Raw genomic sequence first — 14556 nt, forward strand, 5'->3', positions numbered from 1 at the left:
TTTAGAGATTCAAAGTCCAAAATCAAGTCAGGTCCCCCTGATTCAGCCTCTGAGGAGGATCTAACAACAGATGGGGGTCACATCATGGCGGAAGCACATGTGTAAGGAAGTATCACGTTGCCAAACAAGAAGACAGAGACTGGGGTCCTCCAACCCCTCTGAGGGCATACCTTCAATGACCTGAGAACCTCCCATAAGATCCCATGTCCTTAAGGTCCACACCATCTCCCAATACCATCACTCTGGATCCAACTCCAACATATGAACCCAAATCATAGCACCCACCTTCTCCCAACTTCCTGAAAGTACTTGGTTCCATATTCAGATTTGAAAAGCAGCAAGAGTCAGTCTCCTAAACATGGCGGAGCTGTGTTTGGAGAGATATGCCCAGGTCGTACCATCCTCTGGAGCAGAGGTCACACTGAGTGAAATCTCCACCCAGCCCCGGAAGTCCACAGACAGAAAATCAAGCTCCAAGAAGCCCCCAAGCTTCTCTCCCATACTCATTTATTGATTCTCCTTAATTTTATTCCCCACTTTTAGAGAAGGAATGACTGGGATGAAAGGAGGAGGGCCGGGCTGCCACGTCCTGGGGACACTGCAGGCTGACTATGACCTTGCAGGCCTGGATCTGAACCTCTTCCTCAGGGTGGATGACCAGGGAAAGCAGCCGGTCTGCCAGTCGTGACTCATCCCCAAAGAGGGCTTCATGCAGGGACTGTTCATTGTAATGCCATTTCACAGCTCGGTAGTGGGATGCATTCCGGCCCTCACTCAGCCGCTCAGCGAACACCAGTACCTCAAACAGCAGATTTCCTGGCTGTGTGGACTGGAACAGGTTCAGGAAGTCGGAGTGCACCTGTGACATGGGAATGGAGAGAGGATGAGTGAAATCTCAGGCAAATTCTAAAATTCTTATTCTTCCATCCTCCTATCATCTCAACTCTCCAATATACCTAGACTCAACTGTAAAAGAATTTTTTAGTTTTTCTTTAATTATCATCTTCTAATTTAACTATATTGTGGTCATAAAACATGAATGATATGATGATAATATGGATTCTAGGAAATTTGTTCAGAAAAATTTTAAGGCTTAGTATGTGGTTAATTTTCCTAAATATTTTTGTATGCTTGAGAGGAGTGTAGAGTTCATAACTGTAGAGTTCTAGGTGTGTCTAATGGCTTAAACTTATTTGTGTTATTCACATAAGTATATCTTTACTTGCTTTAGTTTTTTTAAAATCTTTATTTTATTTTTATGTGGGGATGAGGATCAAACCCAGTGCCTCATGCATGCTAGGCGAGTGCTCTCTCTCTGAGCCACAATCTCAGCCTCTTGATTTAGTTTTTTATCTACTGATTACTGATAGAGTTGTTAAAATCTTCCAAATCTCTCACTGTGATGGTAGACTTATTAACTTCTCCTTAGAATTCCATCTAGTTTTGCCATATATATTTTGAGATTATGTTATTAGGTGCATACAAGTTTAGAATTACTTCATCCTTCTGGTGAACGGAACCACTGATTATTATGTAGTAACCCCTTTCTATCCTTAATGATGCTTTTTTCCATAAATAATTAATGTAGATATTAAGATATCTACATTAATTTTTGTTTTCTGTGTTCCTCACAGAGTTTAGAAAACCCCTCAAAGGGGCTGGGATGTAGCTCAGTGACAAAGCATTTGTCTCGCATTTGCAAAGCCCTGGGTTTGATCCTCAGTTCCAAAAAGAGAAAAGGAAAAAAAAACGAAAAGAAAACCCCTCAAAGGAGAACACCCTTCTCAATAGGATGGATTCTCATTCTATTGGGGGAACACAAAAGGAGCAAGTTTTTAGTGCCTCTGGTGCAGAGGCAGGAAGAGGGACAAGACAATTCATCAGGGCTGTTTGTCTGGAGAGTGTAATTGTTCCCTCCCTTCTACCTGAGCTGGCATCCATCAGCCCCTCCCTCTTCAGTTGCTTTTGTCACCTGGCAGTTGAGAATGTCATAGAGAAGGTCATTCTTCTGTGCCAGGTAGCTCATCAGTCGCAGGGCTTGTACCTGAATAAAGAAAAGAGTAAAGCACAAGAAGGGGGATGAGTCTGGGCCTCGGGAGGGAAGACCTAAAGCTCTGCTCTTCCCTCTAGGTGCTGGTCAAGAGGGCAGGGCCTCAGTCATGATCCGCAGGCACCTGTGCCATGTTGCAGTCTGACTGCAGGATTTCCATCAGGGCAGGCATCACCCGCCGCAGCTGGGGATGCACATAGTCAGGCAGCGGAAGGTTGTTGAGGAGTCTGAGGCCAGAAATGTGAAGCTCCGAGTCCCAGATGGTAGAGACCAGTTCTAGCACTTTGATGGAGTGTTCCTGAAATGGGAGGGAAGAAATGGATCTGCTTATACCTGGTGCCTCCCACCGCCACCCCAGCTCGACTTCATTTATCACTGCTCCCAACCAGGACCCCTGCGCCAAACCAAACAGTCGATTCTCTCTCCCATTTCACCCCCAAACTTCAGTTGACTTAGTTGAACACTCTCGCCCCCTTGGAACTCTCTTTTCATCTGGCTTTATTTCACTCTTCGTTCCTAGTTCTTCTGCTCCATCTCCTCTCTTCTAGCTCTGTCCCGCGCTCAGTGAAATCATCCAGGCTCAGTATTCAGTGCAGCCGGTGACTTCCAAGGTCAAGGTCACACCTGCAGCTCAGACCTTTCACCTGAGGTCCAGACACACACCCAGCTGCCAATTTCCCTTTTCTCCCTGGATGACTAGCAGACCTCTCTGAGTCAACACCTGGCTGCGTTTTCCAGCAGATCAACCCTTGACTTCTTTCTCTCTCACACCCCTTTTCCAATCCTTCAGAAAATCCTGGGGAATCTACTTTCAGAATCTGTCAAAAACCAAACCACTTACCACCCCCATTTCTACCACCCCCCCAAGCCACCATCCTCTGTCACCTGGATTTCTGCAATAGCTTCTCCTCTCCCTACTTCCATCCCTGCACCCCTGCATCTGTTTTCAGAGCAGCAGGCATGTTACAGACGTCTCTTCGCTCCTCAAGAGTCCCCATTTCACTGGACACTCTGGTGCATGCCTATAATCCCAGTGGTTTGGGAGGCTGAGGCAGGAGGATCCCTCAGCAACTTAGTGAGGCCCTAAGCAACTCAGTGAGACCCTGTCTCTAAATAAAATGTAAAAAAGGGCTGGGGGTGTGGCTCAGTGGCTAAGCACTCCTAGATTTAATCCCTGGTACCAAAAAAAAAAAAAAAAAAAAAAAGAGCCCCCATTCATTCAGGGCAAAAGCTAAAGCCCTCACGGAGACATGCAGTCCCATGCGATCTGCTCTTCTCTCCCCATTATTTCTTTGACTTCACCTTCCTTTTTCTCCTTGGCTCCCGCAGTTCCCACCATAATGACCTCTTGGCTATTCCTCGGATGTGCCAGCTACACACCTTTCTGAGGGTATTTGCAGACACTCTTCCCTCTGCTTAGAAAGCTTCCTCCTAGCCACTCAGAACTCATGCTCCTCCCTCCTTCAAGACTCTGCTTAAATGTCACCTTCTCAAGGAGATGAACTGACCACCCCCATCCCGCCTTCCCTCACCCTCCGTCTTCATTTTTCTCCATCACATAATCATATGTAATACATTTCTTATTCTTAAATAATTCCAAGTTATTTATAATTAAGAACTATTTCAAAATAACGAGAGGACTCCTGTGCTCCTCACCAGGTCTCTCGACGGTTCTATCTCACACAATGCTAGTGCCCCATAGAACTAGGAAATTGGTATTGGTCTAATGTGCCTGCTTAGCTCTGTGTCATTTTATCACATGAACACATCTGTGTGATATCCACCTGTGGCCCACAGATTATCCCGTCAGAACCATCCTGTCACCACCATGCTGGCCTCATGGGGCCCACTGTCACCCACTTTCCCATTCCAAACCCCTGGCAAACACTAATCTGTTTTCCATCTCTACAACTATTTTGAGATTGTATAAATGGAATCTTACTGTATGTGACCTTTTGAAATGGACCCTGTTTCAATCAGTATAATGCCCTGAGATCTACCCAATTTCTGTGTAGCAGTAGTTCATTCCTTTACATTTACTGAGTAGTATTCCATGGTATGGATAAATCGGTTTGTTTAGCCATTCAACTACTCAACACATTTATCTGCTTTTAGATTGGGGCTATTACAAATAAACCTGCTATGCACTTCCAAACTCATCCTATGAGGCCAGTATCACTCTGATTCCAAAACCAGGCAAAGACACATCAAAAAAAAAAAAAAAAAAAAAGAAAACTTCAGACCAATATCTCTAATGAACATAGATGCAAAGATTCTCAATAATATTCTGGCAAATAGAATACAAAAACATATCAAAAAGATTGTGCACCATGATCAAGTGGGATTCATCCCAGGGATGCAAGCTTGGTTCAACATACGGAAATCAATAATCATCACATCAATAAACTTAAAGATAAAAACTTAAAGATAAAAATCATATGATCATCTCAGTAGATGCAGAAAAAGCATCTGACAAAATACAGCATGACTTTATGTTCAAAACAACTAGAAAAACTAGGGATACCAGGAACATATCTCAACATCATAAAGGCTATCTATATTAAGCCTCAGGCAACATCAGTCTAAATGAAGAAAAAATTGAAAGCATTCCTCTAAAAACTGGAATAAGACAGGGATGGCCTCTTTTACCACTCCTATTTAACATGATTATTGAAACACTGGCCAGAGCAATTAGACAGATGAAAGAAATTAAAGGGATATGTATAGGAAAAGATGAACTTAAATTAGCACTATTTGCTGACAGTATGATTCTATACCTAGAAGACCCTAAAAGTTCCACCAGAAAACTTCTAGAACTAGTAAATGAATTCAGCAAAGTAGCAGAATATAAAATCAACACCCATAAATCAAAGGCATTTCTGTACATCAGTGACAAATCCTCAGAAAGGAAAATGAGGAAAACTACCCCATTTAAAATAGTCTCAAAAAAAATACTTGAGAATTAACTTAATGAAAGAGGTGAAAGATCTATATAATGAAAATTACAGAACCCTAAAGAAAGAAGTCAAAGAAGACCTTAGAAAATGGAAATATCTACCTTGCTCTTGGATAGGCAGAATTAATACTATCAAAATGATCATACTTCCGGAAGCACTATACAGATTTAATGCAAAACAGCATGGTATTGTCACCAAAACAGACTGGTAGACCAATGGTACAGATCAGAGGACACAGAGACTAACCCACAAAATTACAATTATCTTATATCAGACAAAGGTGCCAAAAACATGCATTGGAGAAAAAAGACAGCATCTTCAACAAATGGTGCCGGGAAAATGGGGAATCCATATGAAACAAAATGAAATTAAACCCCTATCTCTCACCATGCACAAAAACAAACAAACAAACAAAAAACTCAAAATGGATCAAGGACTTAGGAAAAAAATCAGAGACCCTGCATCTAATAGAAGAAAAAGTAGACCCTAATCTCCATCATGTGGGATTAGGCCCCAACTTCCTTAATAAGACTCCTCTGGCACAAGAATTAAAATCAAGAATCAATAAATGGCATGAACTCAAACTAAAAAGTTTCCTTTCAGCAAAAGAAACAATCTGTGAGGTGAATAAAGAGCCTACATCTTGAGAGTTAATCTTTACCCCTCACACATCAGATAGAGCACTAATCTCTAGGGTATATAAAGAACTCAAAAAGCTAAGCACGAAAAAAAACCCAAATAACCCAATCAATAAATGGGCCAAGGACCTGAACAGACACTTCTCAGAAGATTATACAAAATCAATCAACAAATATATGAAAAAATGTTCATCATCACTAGCAACTAGAGAAATGCAAATCAAAACTACTGTAAGATTTCATCTCACTCCAGTCAGAATGGCAGCTATTATGCATACAAACAACAATAAGTGTTGACGAGGATGTCGGGGAAAGGTACACTCATACATTCATATACTGTGGGTAGGACTGAAAATTGATGCAGTCAATATGGAAAGAAATATGGAGATTTCTTGGAAAATTGGGAATGAAACCACCATTTGACCTAGCTATTCCTCTCCTTGGTCTATACTCAAAGGAATTAAAAACAGCATACTATAGGGACACACCCACTTCAATGTTTATAGCAGCAGAATTCACAATAGCTAAACTGTGGAACCAACCTAGATGCCCTTATAATAGATGAATGGATAAAAAAAGTGTGGCATACATACACAATGGAATATTACTCAGCAATAAAAGAGAATAAAATCATGGCATCTGCAGGTAAATGGATGGAGTTAGAGAAGATAATGCCAAGTGAAGTTAACCAATTCTGAAAAACCAAAGGTCAAATGTTTTCTTAATATAAAGAGGCTGAATCATAGTGAGGTAGGGAGGGAGAGCATGGGAGGAACAGACGAACTCTAGATAGGGCAGAGGGGTTGGAGAGGAAGGGAGGGGGCATGGGGTTATAAATGATGGTGGAATATGGTGGTCATTATTATCCAAAGTACATGTATGAAGACATGAATTCCTGTGAATATACTTTGTATACAACCAGAGATATGAAAAATTGTGCTCTATGTGTGTAATAAGAATTATAATGTATTCTGCTGTCATATATGAATTAAAAAAAGAAAAAACCCAAATAAAGCTGCCATGAATAACTGCACGTATGTAGGCTTTTCTGCAGATATAAGCTTTCATTCCGGGGCTGGGGATGTGGCTCAAGCGGTAGCACCACATACAAACAAAGATGTGTGTCCACCGAAAACTAAAAAAAAATAAATATCAAAAAATTCTCTCTCTCTCTCACTCTTTAAAAAAAAAAAAAAAAAAGCTTTCATTCCTCTAAGATATAAGCCCAGGAATAATGTAACCAGTGGTTGGAAAAATGCACTTTTGTGTGTGTGTGTGTGCATGCGCTGGGGATTGAACCCAGGGCCTTGTGCATGTGAGGCAAGCACTCTACCAACCGAGCCATATCTCCAGCCCTAGTTTTCTTTTTTAATGCTGAGACTGATCCCAGAGATGCTTTATCCCCAAGCTACAGCCCCAGTCCTTTTTATTTTTTGAGACAGGGTCTTACTGAGTTGCTGAGGCTGGCTTCAAACTTGAGATCCTCCTGCCTCAGCTTCCTGAGTCACTAGAATTACAGGCATGTGTCACCACACCTGGTACATATTTCACTTTACATTCCTATCAGCAGTATACGAGAAATCCAGTTTCTTTATGTTTTTATCATCATTTGGAATTGTCACTAATCTTGATTTTAGATCTTCTAATATATTAACATCTCACCACTGTCTTTTTTAAAAAATATTTTTTTTTTAGTTGTGGGTGGACACAATGCCTTTATTTTATTTATTTTTATGTGGTGCTGAGGATTGAACCCAGGGCCTCACACATGCGAGGCAAGCCCTCTGCCACTGAGCCCCAGCCCCAGCCCTCACCATGGTCTTAATTTGCATTTCCCATGGGCTAGTATTATGGTTTAGATCTGAGGTGTCTGTCCACCAAAAGCTCCTGTGTTAGACAATGTCAGAAACTTCAGAGGTGAAATGATTTGCCTGTGAGAGCCTTAACCCCTGATGTGGCTGAACAGAGTGGTAACTGTGGGCAGGTGGGGTTAGGCCGGAGGAGGTGGGTCACTGGGTGTGTGCCTTTGGGGTTTTTATTATATATTTTAGTTACTGATGGACCTTTATTTATTTATTTGTTTATAAGTGGTGCTGAGAATCGAAACCAGTGTCTCACGCAAGGCAAGTGCTCTACCACTGAGCCACAACCCCAGGCCCTGGGGTTTATATTTTGCCCCTGGTTGGTGGCACTCTCTCTGTCCCTGCTTCCTGATTGCTCTGTCCCAAGCTGCTTTCATCCTCCACACTCTTCCCCCACGACCTACTGCCTCCCCTTGGGCCCCGAACAATGGAGTCACCATCTATGGACTGAGACCTCTGAAACTGTGAGCCTCAAACAAACTTCTCCTCCTCTAAGCTGTTCTTGTTGGGTATTTAGGTCACAGAAACAAAAAAAGCGGACTAAAACATCTTTCCATGTGCTTATTTGCAAATCATAAAGCCCTTCAATGACGTCTGTCTTCAAATCTTCTGCACATTTTCTAGCTGGATTCTTGTCCTTTTTTAAAGATTGAGTTTTGAGATGAGTCCTTTGTGGGCTATGTGGTTTGCCAATATTTTCTCCCAGTCTGCCATTTGTCTTTTCATCTATTTAATAGGTCTCTCATGGGGCTGGGATTGTGGCTTGGCGGTAGAGCGCTCGCCTAGCACGTTCGAGGACCTGGGTTCGATCCTCAGCACCACATAAAAATAAATGAAATAAAACTATTGTGTCCAGCTAAAAAATAAATGTTAAAAAAAATAGGTCTTTCACAGAACCAATGTTTTTTGTTTTAATGAAGTCTTGACTTGCCAATTTTTTCTCTTATGGATGGTGTTTTTGGTCTCATGGATTCTTTACCCCACTGACCCTGAAAGATTTCCTCCCTCCAAATTGCAACACCACCCCCATCCTTCCTTATCCCCTGCCCCACCTTTTAATTTTCCTCCTGGGCACTTATCACAAGAAGCACTCTGTATTTGATGTGCCTGTTGGAATATAAGGACAGGGACCTTTCCTGTTCTGTTCACTGCTTTATCTCCAGCGCCTGCAGCAGTGGCTTGGCACAAAGTAAGGGCTCCGTAGACATTTGTTGAATGAAGAAGGAGGAGGAGGAGGAGGAGGAGGAGGAGGAGGAGGAGGAGGAGGAGGAAGAGGAGGAGGAGGAGAGATCTTGGGTTCTGAGAAGCAAGAAGCTTGGATGGAGAGGGAGTACCAAAGACAGTAGCCCCAGGCACTGAGGCTGAGCCTTGGAGAGGGAATGAGAACCCTGAAACGGAAGCAAGAATTCCCTTTGCACCCTGCTCTTCCCTTGCCCCACCGTCACTCTCCGCTGAGACCTGAAGGACAGGTAGGAGTTAGAAAGTCTGGGGGAAGCGTTCAGAAAGAGGGACCAGCAGGTGCAAGGGCCAGGGAGTGGGAAAGCATGGAGTGAGTCTATGGTGTAAATGGCTGGGGTGGGGACAAGGATGTGGAGCCCATCACCAATGGTGCACTTTGTGCTGAGAGCTTGGAGGAAGACCAAAGGGAGGGCGGGGCTGACTGGATACAACCCATCTGTATGTAGAGGGTGGTCTGACTGAGAGGATGGGGGACATTGGATGTGTTGGATTAGAGGGCCTTGGGGACATCTAAGTGGGCATGTCCAGTAGCAGCTGGCCACGAGGAAGCACTCAGGGAGCCCCCAGGCTGCAGGGCCCCAGGAGAACACATCTAGATGGAAAATGAGACCAGGGAATAACTATTGTCACCTGCAGAGAGGAGAGGAGTCAGGTCTTCAGATCCCAGATGCCAGGGAAGGAGGGACAGGTCCTCACCTGCCCCAGGCACTTCCCAGGGCTTGAGAGAAGCACAGCTCTTCTGCGGAACTGTGCTCTAGGTATGGGGCCCCAAAACATCTGCTTTTCACCAGGTTTCCAGAGGATTCTAATGTGCTTGAGAATCACCACTTTAGGAAACAAAGAGACTGGGGGATGAAGGAGGGGCAGCCAGAAAGTGGAGACCTAATTTTTCCCCAAAAAATGTTTGATGCACACAATTGACAAGTGAGAAATCATCAAATGTTGATGAAATTATAACACAACCGGGATGCTTGGGTGGGGCTGGTGGAGGTGTACATTCATACAACCCTTCTGGAAAGGTTGGGCACACCTTCTATCCAAGCCCTTCCACTCCTGCATACACACTTAGGGAAATGCCCCCAGGGACGCAAGGGAAGGGAACCAGCAGGCTCATGACAAGCATGGGTGCAAACACCTGGGAACCAATGCCTACCAATGGGTAAATAGTAGGGTATTCACAAAACAGAATACTACACAGCAGAGAAAAGGGAAACAAAGGACAGGGCTATGGCTCTGTGGTAGAGGGCTTGACTGAGTCCAATCCCCAGCACTAAAAAAAAAAAAAAAAAAAAAAAAAAAAGAGGAAACAGTTTCCCACTACTTAAAGAGGGAAATGAGGCTGCTCAATGAGTTTAAATCTTTCAGTGTTCATTGGGGGCAAAACAGAAGAATACACACCATATATTTCCACAAACATAAAGCGCAACAACATCCCAAGCTGTGCTTTACCAATTTCTCTGCCTTGCCTTGTAGGCAGATATGCAGGGCCATGTGCATGTGTGATCAAACTATGAAGAAAATCCTGAAATTGATAAAATGCAGGGCAAGGCCACGGGGGCTCAGCCAGGCAGGTGGGGGCAGGGAGGGGGGAGAGCGCCGTGGTGGTCATGTTTTAATTCTTGGCCTAGGTCTGGGTTTTTTTTTTTTAATGTTTATTTTTTAGTTTTAGGTGGACACAATATCTTTATTTTACATTTATGTGCTGCTGAGGATTGAACCCAGGGCCTCAGGCATGCTAGGCGAGCGCTCTACCACTGAGCCACAACCCCAGCCCCTGGGTTGCTTAGGGTTTGCTAAATTACTGAGGCTGGCCTTGAACTTGCAATCCTCCTGTCTCAGACTCCCAAGCTATTGGGATTATAGGCATGTGCCACCACTCCTGATGATATTATCATTCGTTCTACCTTACCCATAAATCTTTTTCCCCCTTTTATTTAAATTAAATTATATATTTATTCTAAATTATAATACATGATGGCATAATGCAATTTATTTCATATTACACATATAGAGCACAATTTTTCGAGTCACTGATTGTACACAAAGTATTTTCACACCATTTGTGTCTTCATATGTGTACTTAGGGTAATGATGTCTAACTCATTCCACCATCATTCCTACCCCCTGTCCCTCTCCCTTCCCCTTCATTCCTTTTGCCCTATCTTAAGTTCCTCCATTCCTCCCATGCTCCCCAACATCCCCATTATGGATCAGCATCCTCATATCAAAGAAAACACCCGGCCTTTGGTTTTTTGGGATTGGCTAACTTCACTTAGCATGATATTCTTCAACTCCATCCATTTACCTGCAAATGCCATGATTTTATTCTCTTTTATTGCTGAGTAATATTCCACTGTGTATATATACTACATTTTCTTTATCCATCTACTGAAGGACATCTAGGTTGGTTCCACAATTTCACTATTGTAAATTGTGCTGCTATAAAACATTGATATGGCTGTTTTTAAGTCCTTTGGGTATAAACCGAGGAGTGGGATAGCTGGGTCAAATAGTGGTTCCATTCTCAGTTTTCCAAGAAATCTCCATACTTCTTTTCATATTGGCTGCACCAATTTGCAGTTCCACCAGCAATGTATGACTGTGCCTTTTTCCCCACATCCTCACCAACACTTATTGTTGTTTGTATTCTTGAAAGCTGCCATTCTGACTGGAGTGAGATGAAATCTTACAGTAGTTTTGATTTTCATTTCTCTAATTGCTAGAGATGTTGAGCATTTTTTTCAACATTTGTATATCCTCTTCTGAGATTTCTGAACAGTGTCTGTTCAGTTCCTTGGCCCATTTATTGATTGGCCCATTTTTTGGTGTTAAGGTTTTTGAGTGCTTTAAATATCCTAGAGATTAGTGCTCTATCTGATGAGTGAGGGGTTAAAATTTGCTCCCATTCTGTAGGCTCCCTATTCACCTCACTGATTGTTTCTTTTGCTAAGAAGCTTTTTAGTTTGAATCCATCCCATTTATTGATTCTTGGTTTTAATTCTTATGCTTTAGGAGTCATATTAAGGAAGTTGGGGCCTAAACCCACATGATTTGGGCCTACTTTTTCTTCCATTAGGTACAAGGTCTCTGGTTTAATTCCTAGGTCCTTGATCCACTTTGAGTTGAGTTTTGTCCATGGTGAGAGATAGGGGTTTAATTTCATTTTGTTACAGGTAGATTTCTAGTTTTCCCAGCACCATTTGTTGAAGAGGCTATTTTTTCTCCAATGTACATTTTTGGAGCCTTTGTCTAATATAAGATAACTGTAGTTATGTAGGTTAGTCTCTGTATCCTCTATTCTGTACCATTGGTCTACAGGGCTATTTTGGTGCCCATACCATGTTGTTTTTGTTACTATTGCTCTGTAGTATAGTTTAAAGTCTGGAATAGTAATGCCACCAACTTCACTCTTCTGGCTAAGGATTGCTTTAGCTATTCTGGGTCTCTTAATTTTCTAGATGAAAACTAGGGATTACCAGGAATATACCTCAACATTGTAAAAGCCCCAGGTCAACATCATTCTAAATGGAGAAAAATTGAAAGCATTCCCTTTAAAAACTGGAACAAGACAAGGATACCCTCTTGTACCACTTCTATTTAACGCAGTTCTTAAAATTCTAGCCAGAAAAATCAGACAGATGAAAGAAATTAAAAGGATATGGATAGGAAAAGAAGAACTCAAATTATCACTATTTGCAGATGATATGATTTTATACCTAGAAGACACAAAACATTCCACCAGAAATCTCTTAGAACTAATAAATGAATTCAGCAAAGTAGCTGGATATAAAATCAACATCCATAAATCAAAGACATTTCTGTACATCAGTGAAAAATCCTCTGAAAGAGAAACTAGGAAAACCACCCCATTTACAATAGCCTCAAAAAAATAAAATACTTGGGAATAAACTTAATGAAGGGCTGGGGACACAGCTCAGTTGGTAGAGTGCTTGTCTTGCATGCACAAGGTCTTGGGTTCAATCCCCAGCACCATCAAAAAAAAAAAAAAAAAAAGAGAAAAAATTAAACTTAACCAAAGAGGTGAAAGACCTCTACAATGAAAACTACAGCATGCTAAAAAAAGAAACTAAAGAAAAACTTAGAAGATGGCAAAATCTACCTTGTTCTTGGATAGACAGAATTAATATTGTCCAAATGGCCATACTACCAAAAGCACTATACAGATTCAATGCAATCCCAATCAAAATCCCAATGACATTCCTGATAGAAACAGAAAAAGCAATCATGAATCCCATAAATCTTTTTAAGTTTTAAATATTCAATTTAATTAATTTTTAATTTGAGAGGAGGGGGAAGAGACCTTTTGCTAGAGGGAGATTTGAAGATGAAAGGAGAGTTTTTTATTTTACTTTATTTTAATTGTTTTTTTTAGTTGTAGATGGACACAAATTTTTTAAAATTTATTTTTATGTGCTGCTGAGGATGGAACCCAATGCCTCACACATGCTAGGTGAGTGCTCTACCACTAAGCCACAATCTCAGCTCTGGTTTTGCTTTTTAAGATGGGAAAGATTGAACAACAAGTGTTGGCAAGGATGTGGGGAAAAAGGCACATTCATACATTGCTGGTAGGACTGCAAATTAGTACAGCCAATATGGAAAACAGTATGGAGATTCCTTGGATATCTGGGAATGGAACCACCGTTTGACCCAGCTATTCCTCTCCTAAGACTCAACCCAAAGGACTTAAAAACAGCATATTGCAGGGACCCAGCCACATCAATGTTTATAGCAGCACAAGTCACAATAGCTAAACTGTGGAGCCAACCTAGATGCCCTTCAGTGGATGAATGGATTAAAAAATGTGGCATATATACACAATGGAATTTTACTCAGCAATAAAAAAAAAATCATGGCATTTGCAGGTAAATGGATGGCATTGGAGAAGTGAAGTTAGCCAGTCGCAAAAAAAAAAAAAAAAAAAAAAAAAACAAATGCTGAATGTTTTATCTTATATAAGGAGGTTGAAAGGAGGTTGACTCATAGTGGGGTAGGGAGGGGAAGCATGGGAGGAATAGATTAATTCCAGATAGGGAAGAGGGGTGGCAGGGAAAGGGAGGGGGCAGAGGATTAGCAAGGGTGGTAGAATGTGATGGACATCATTATCCAAAGTACATGTATGAAGACACGAATTGGGTGTCAACATACTTTGTGTACAGAGATATGAAAAATTGTGGTATATGTCTATTAAGAATTGTAATGCAAAAAAAATTAAAATAAGTATATACTTATATATTAAAAAAAAAAAAGATGGGAAGGATTAGAGTTCATCGCCTTGGCTTCTACCACCATGAGTCCTTCAGGATGGGGCTGGTCACCATAAAGAACAAATCAGCTTAGTCACCTGGGATTTCCAGCCCCACACTGGGTTCCAGGGTTGGAGGTTGAGTTCAACTGCCAATGGCCAGTGTTTAATCACAACCCCATAATGAACTTTCAGCAAAACTCCTAACGGAGAGCTTCCAGTATGCTGAATTTATGGTAGTGCTGGGGTGGAGGTAGGGCTGCCCAGAGAGGACAAGGAGCTCCTCCCCACGCCTCCATCCTGCCTTATTTCTCTCATTTGGCTTTTCCAGAGTTATGCATTTTTCAATAATGCTATTCCCAAGTTCTGCAAGTCATTTTAGCAAATTTTCAAGGATGAAAAGGGGATTGTGCGAAATTCCAAATTCATAGCCAAATTGCTGATCAGAAGTCAGACTTATGTGAATGGGGCTGAACCCTTCATTTGTGGAGTCTGTGCTAATAATTTTGCATTAGTCAGACTTTAATGGAATTGTGGGATACCC

General features: G+C 41.8%; 1 protein-coding gene across 6 annotated transcripts in view; it reads right to left on the reverse strand.

The window, feature by feature from the left end:
* Armc12 (armadillo repeat containing 12) overlaps window positions 1-14556 on the reverse strand; it is a 24664-nt gene continuing 10108 nt past the window's right edge. For all 6 annotated transcript variants that reach the window (XM_026383680.2, XM_077801598.1, XM_077801597.1 and 3 more), the window contains 3 exons: window positions 2175-2348; window positions 1973-2044; window positions 1-859 (listed from right to left, as the gene is read on the reverse strand). In XM_026383680.2, coding sequence (XP_026239465.2) covers window positions 527-859; window positions 1973-2044; window positions 2175-2348 — 579 coding nt within the window. In that variant the 3' untranslated portion in view covers window positions 1-526. The remainder of the gene's footprint in view (window positions 860-1972; window positions 2045-2174; window positions 2349-14556) is intronic.

Source organism: Urocitellus parryii, chromosome 8 (assembly GCF_045843805.1).
Source record: "Urocitellus parryii isolate mUroPar1 chromosome 8, mUroPar1.hap1, whole genome shotgun sequence".
NCBI classification, from domain to species: Eukaryota; Metazoa; Chordata; class Mammalia; order Rodentia; family Sciuridae; genus Urocitellus; species Urocitellus parryii.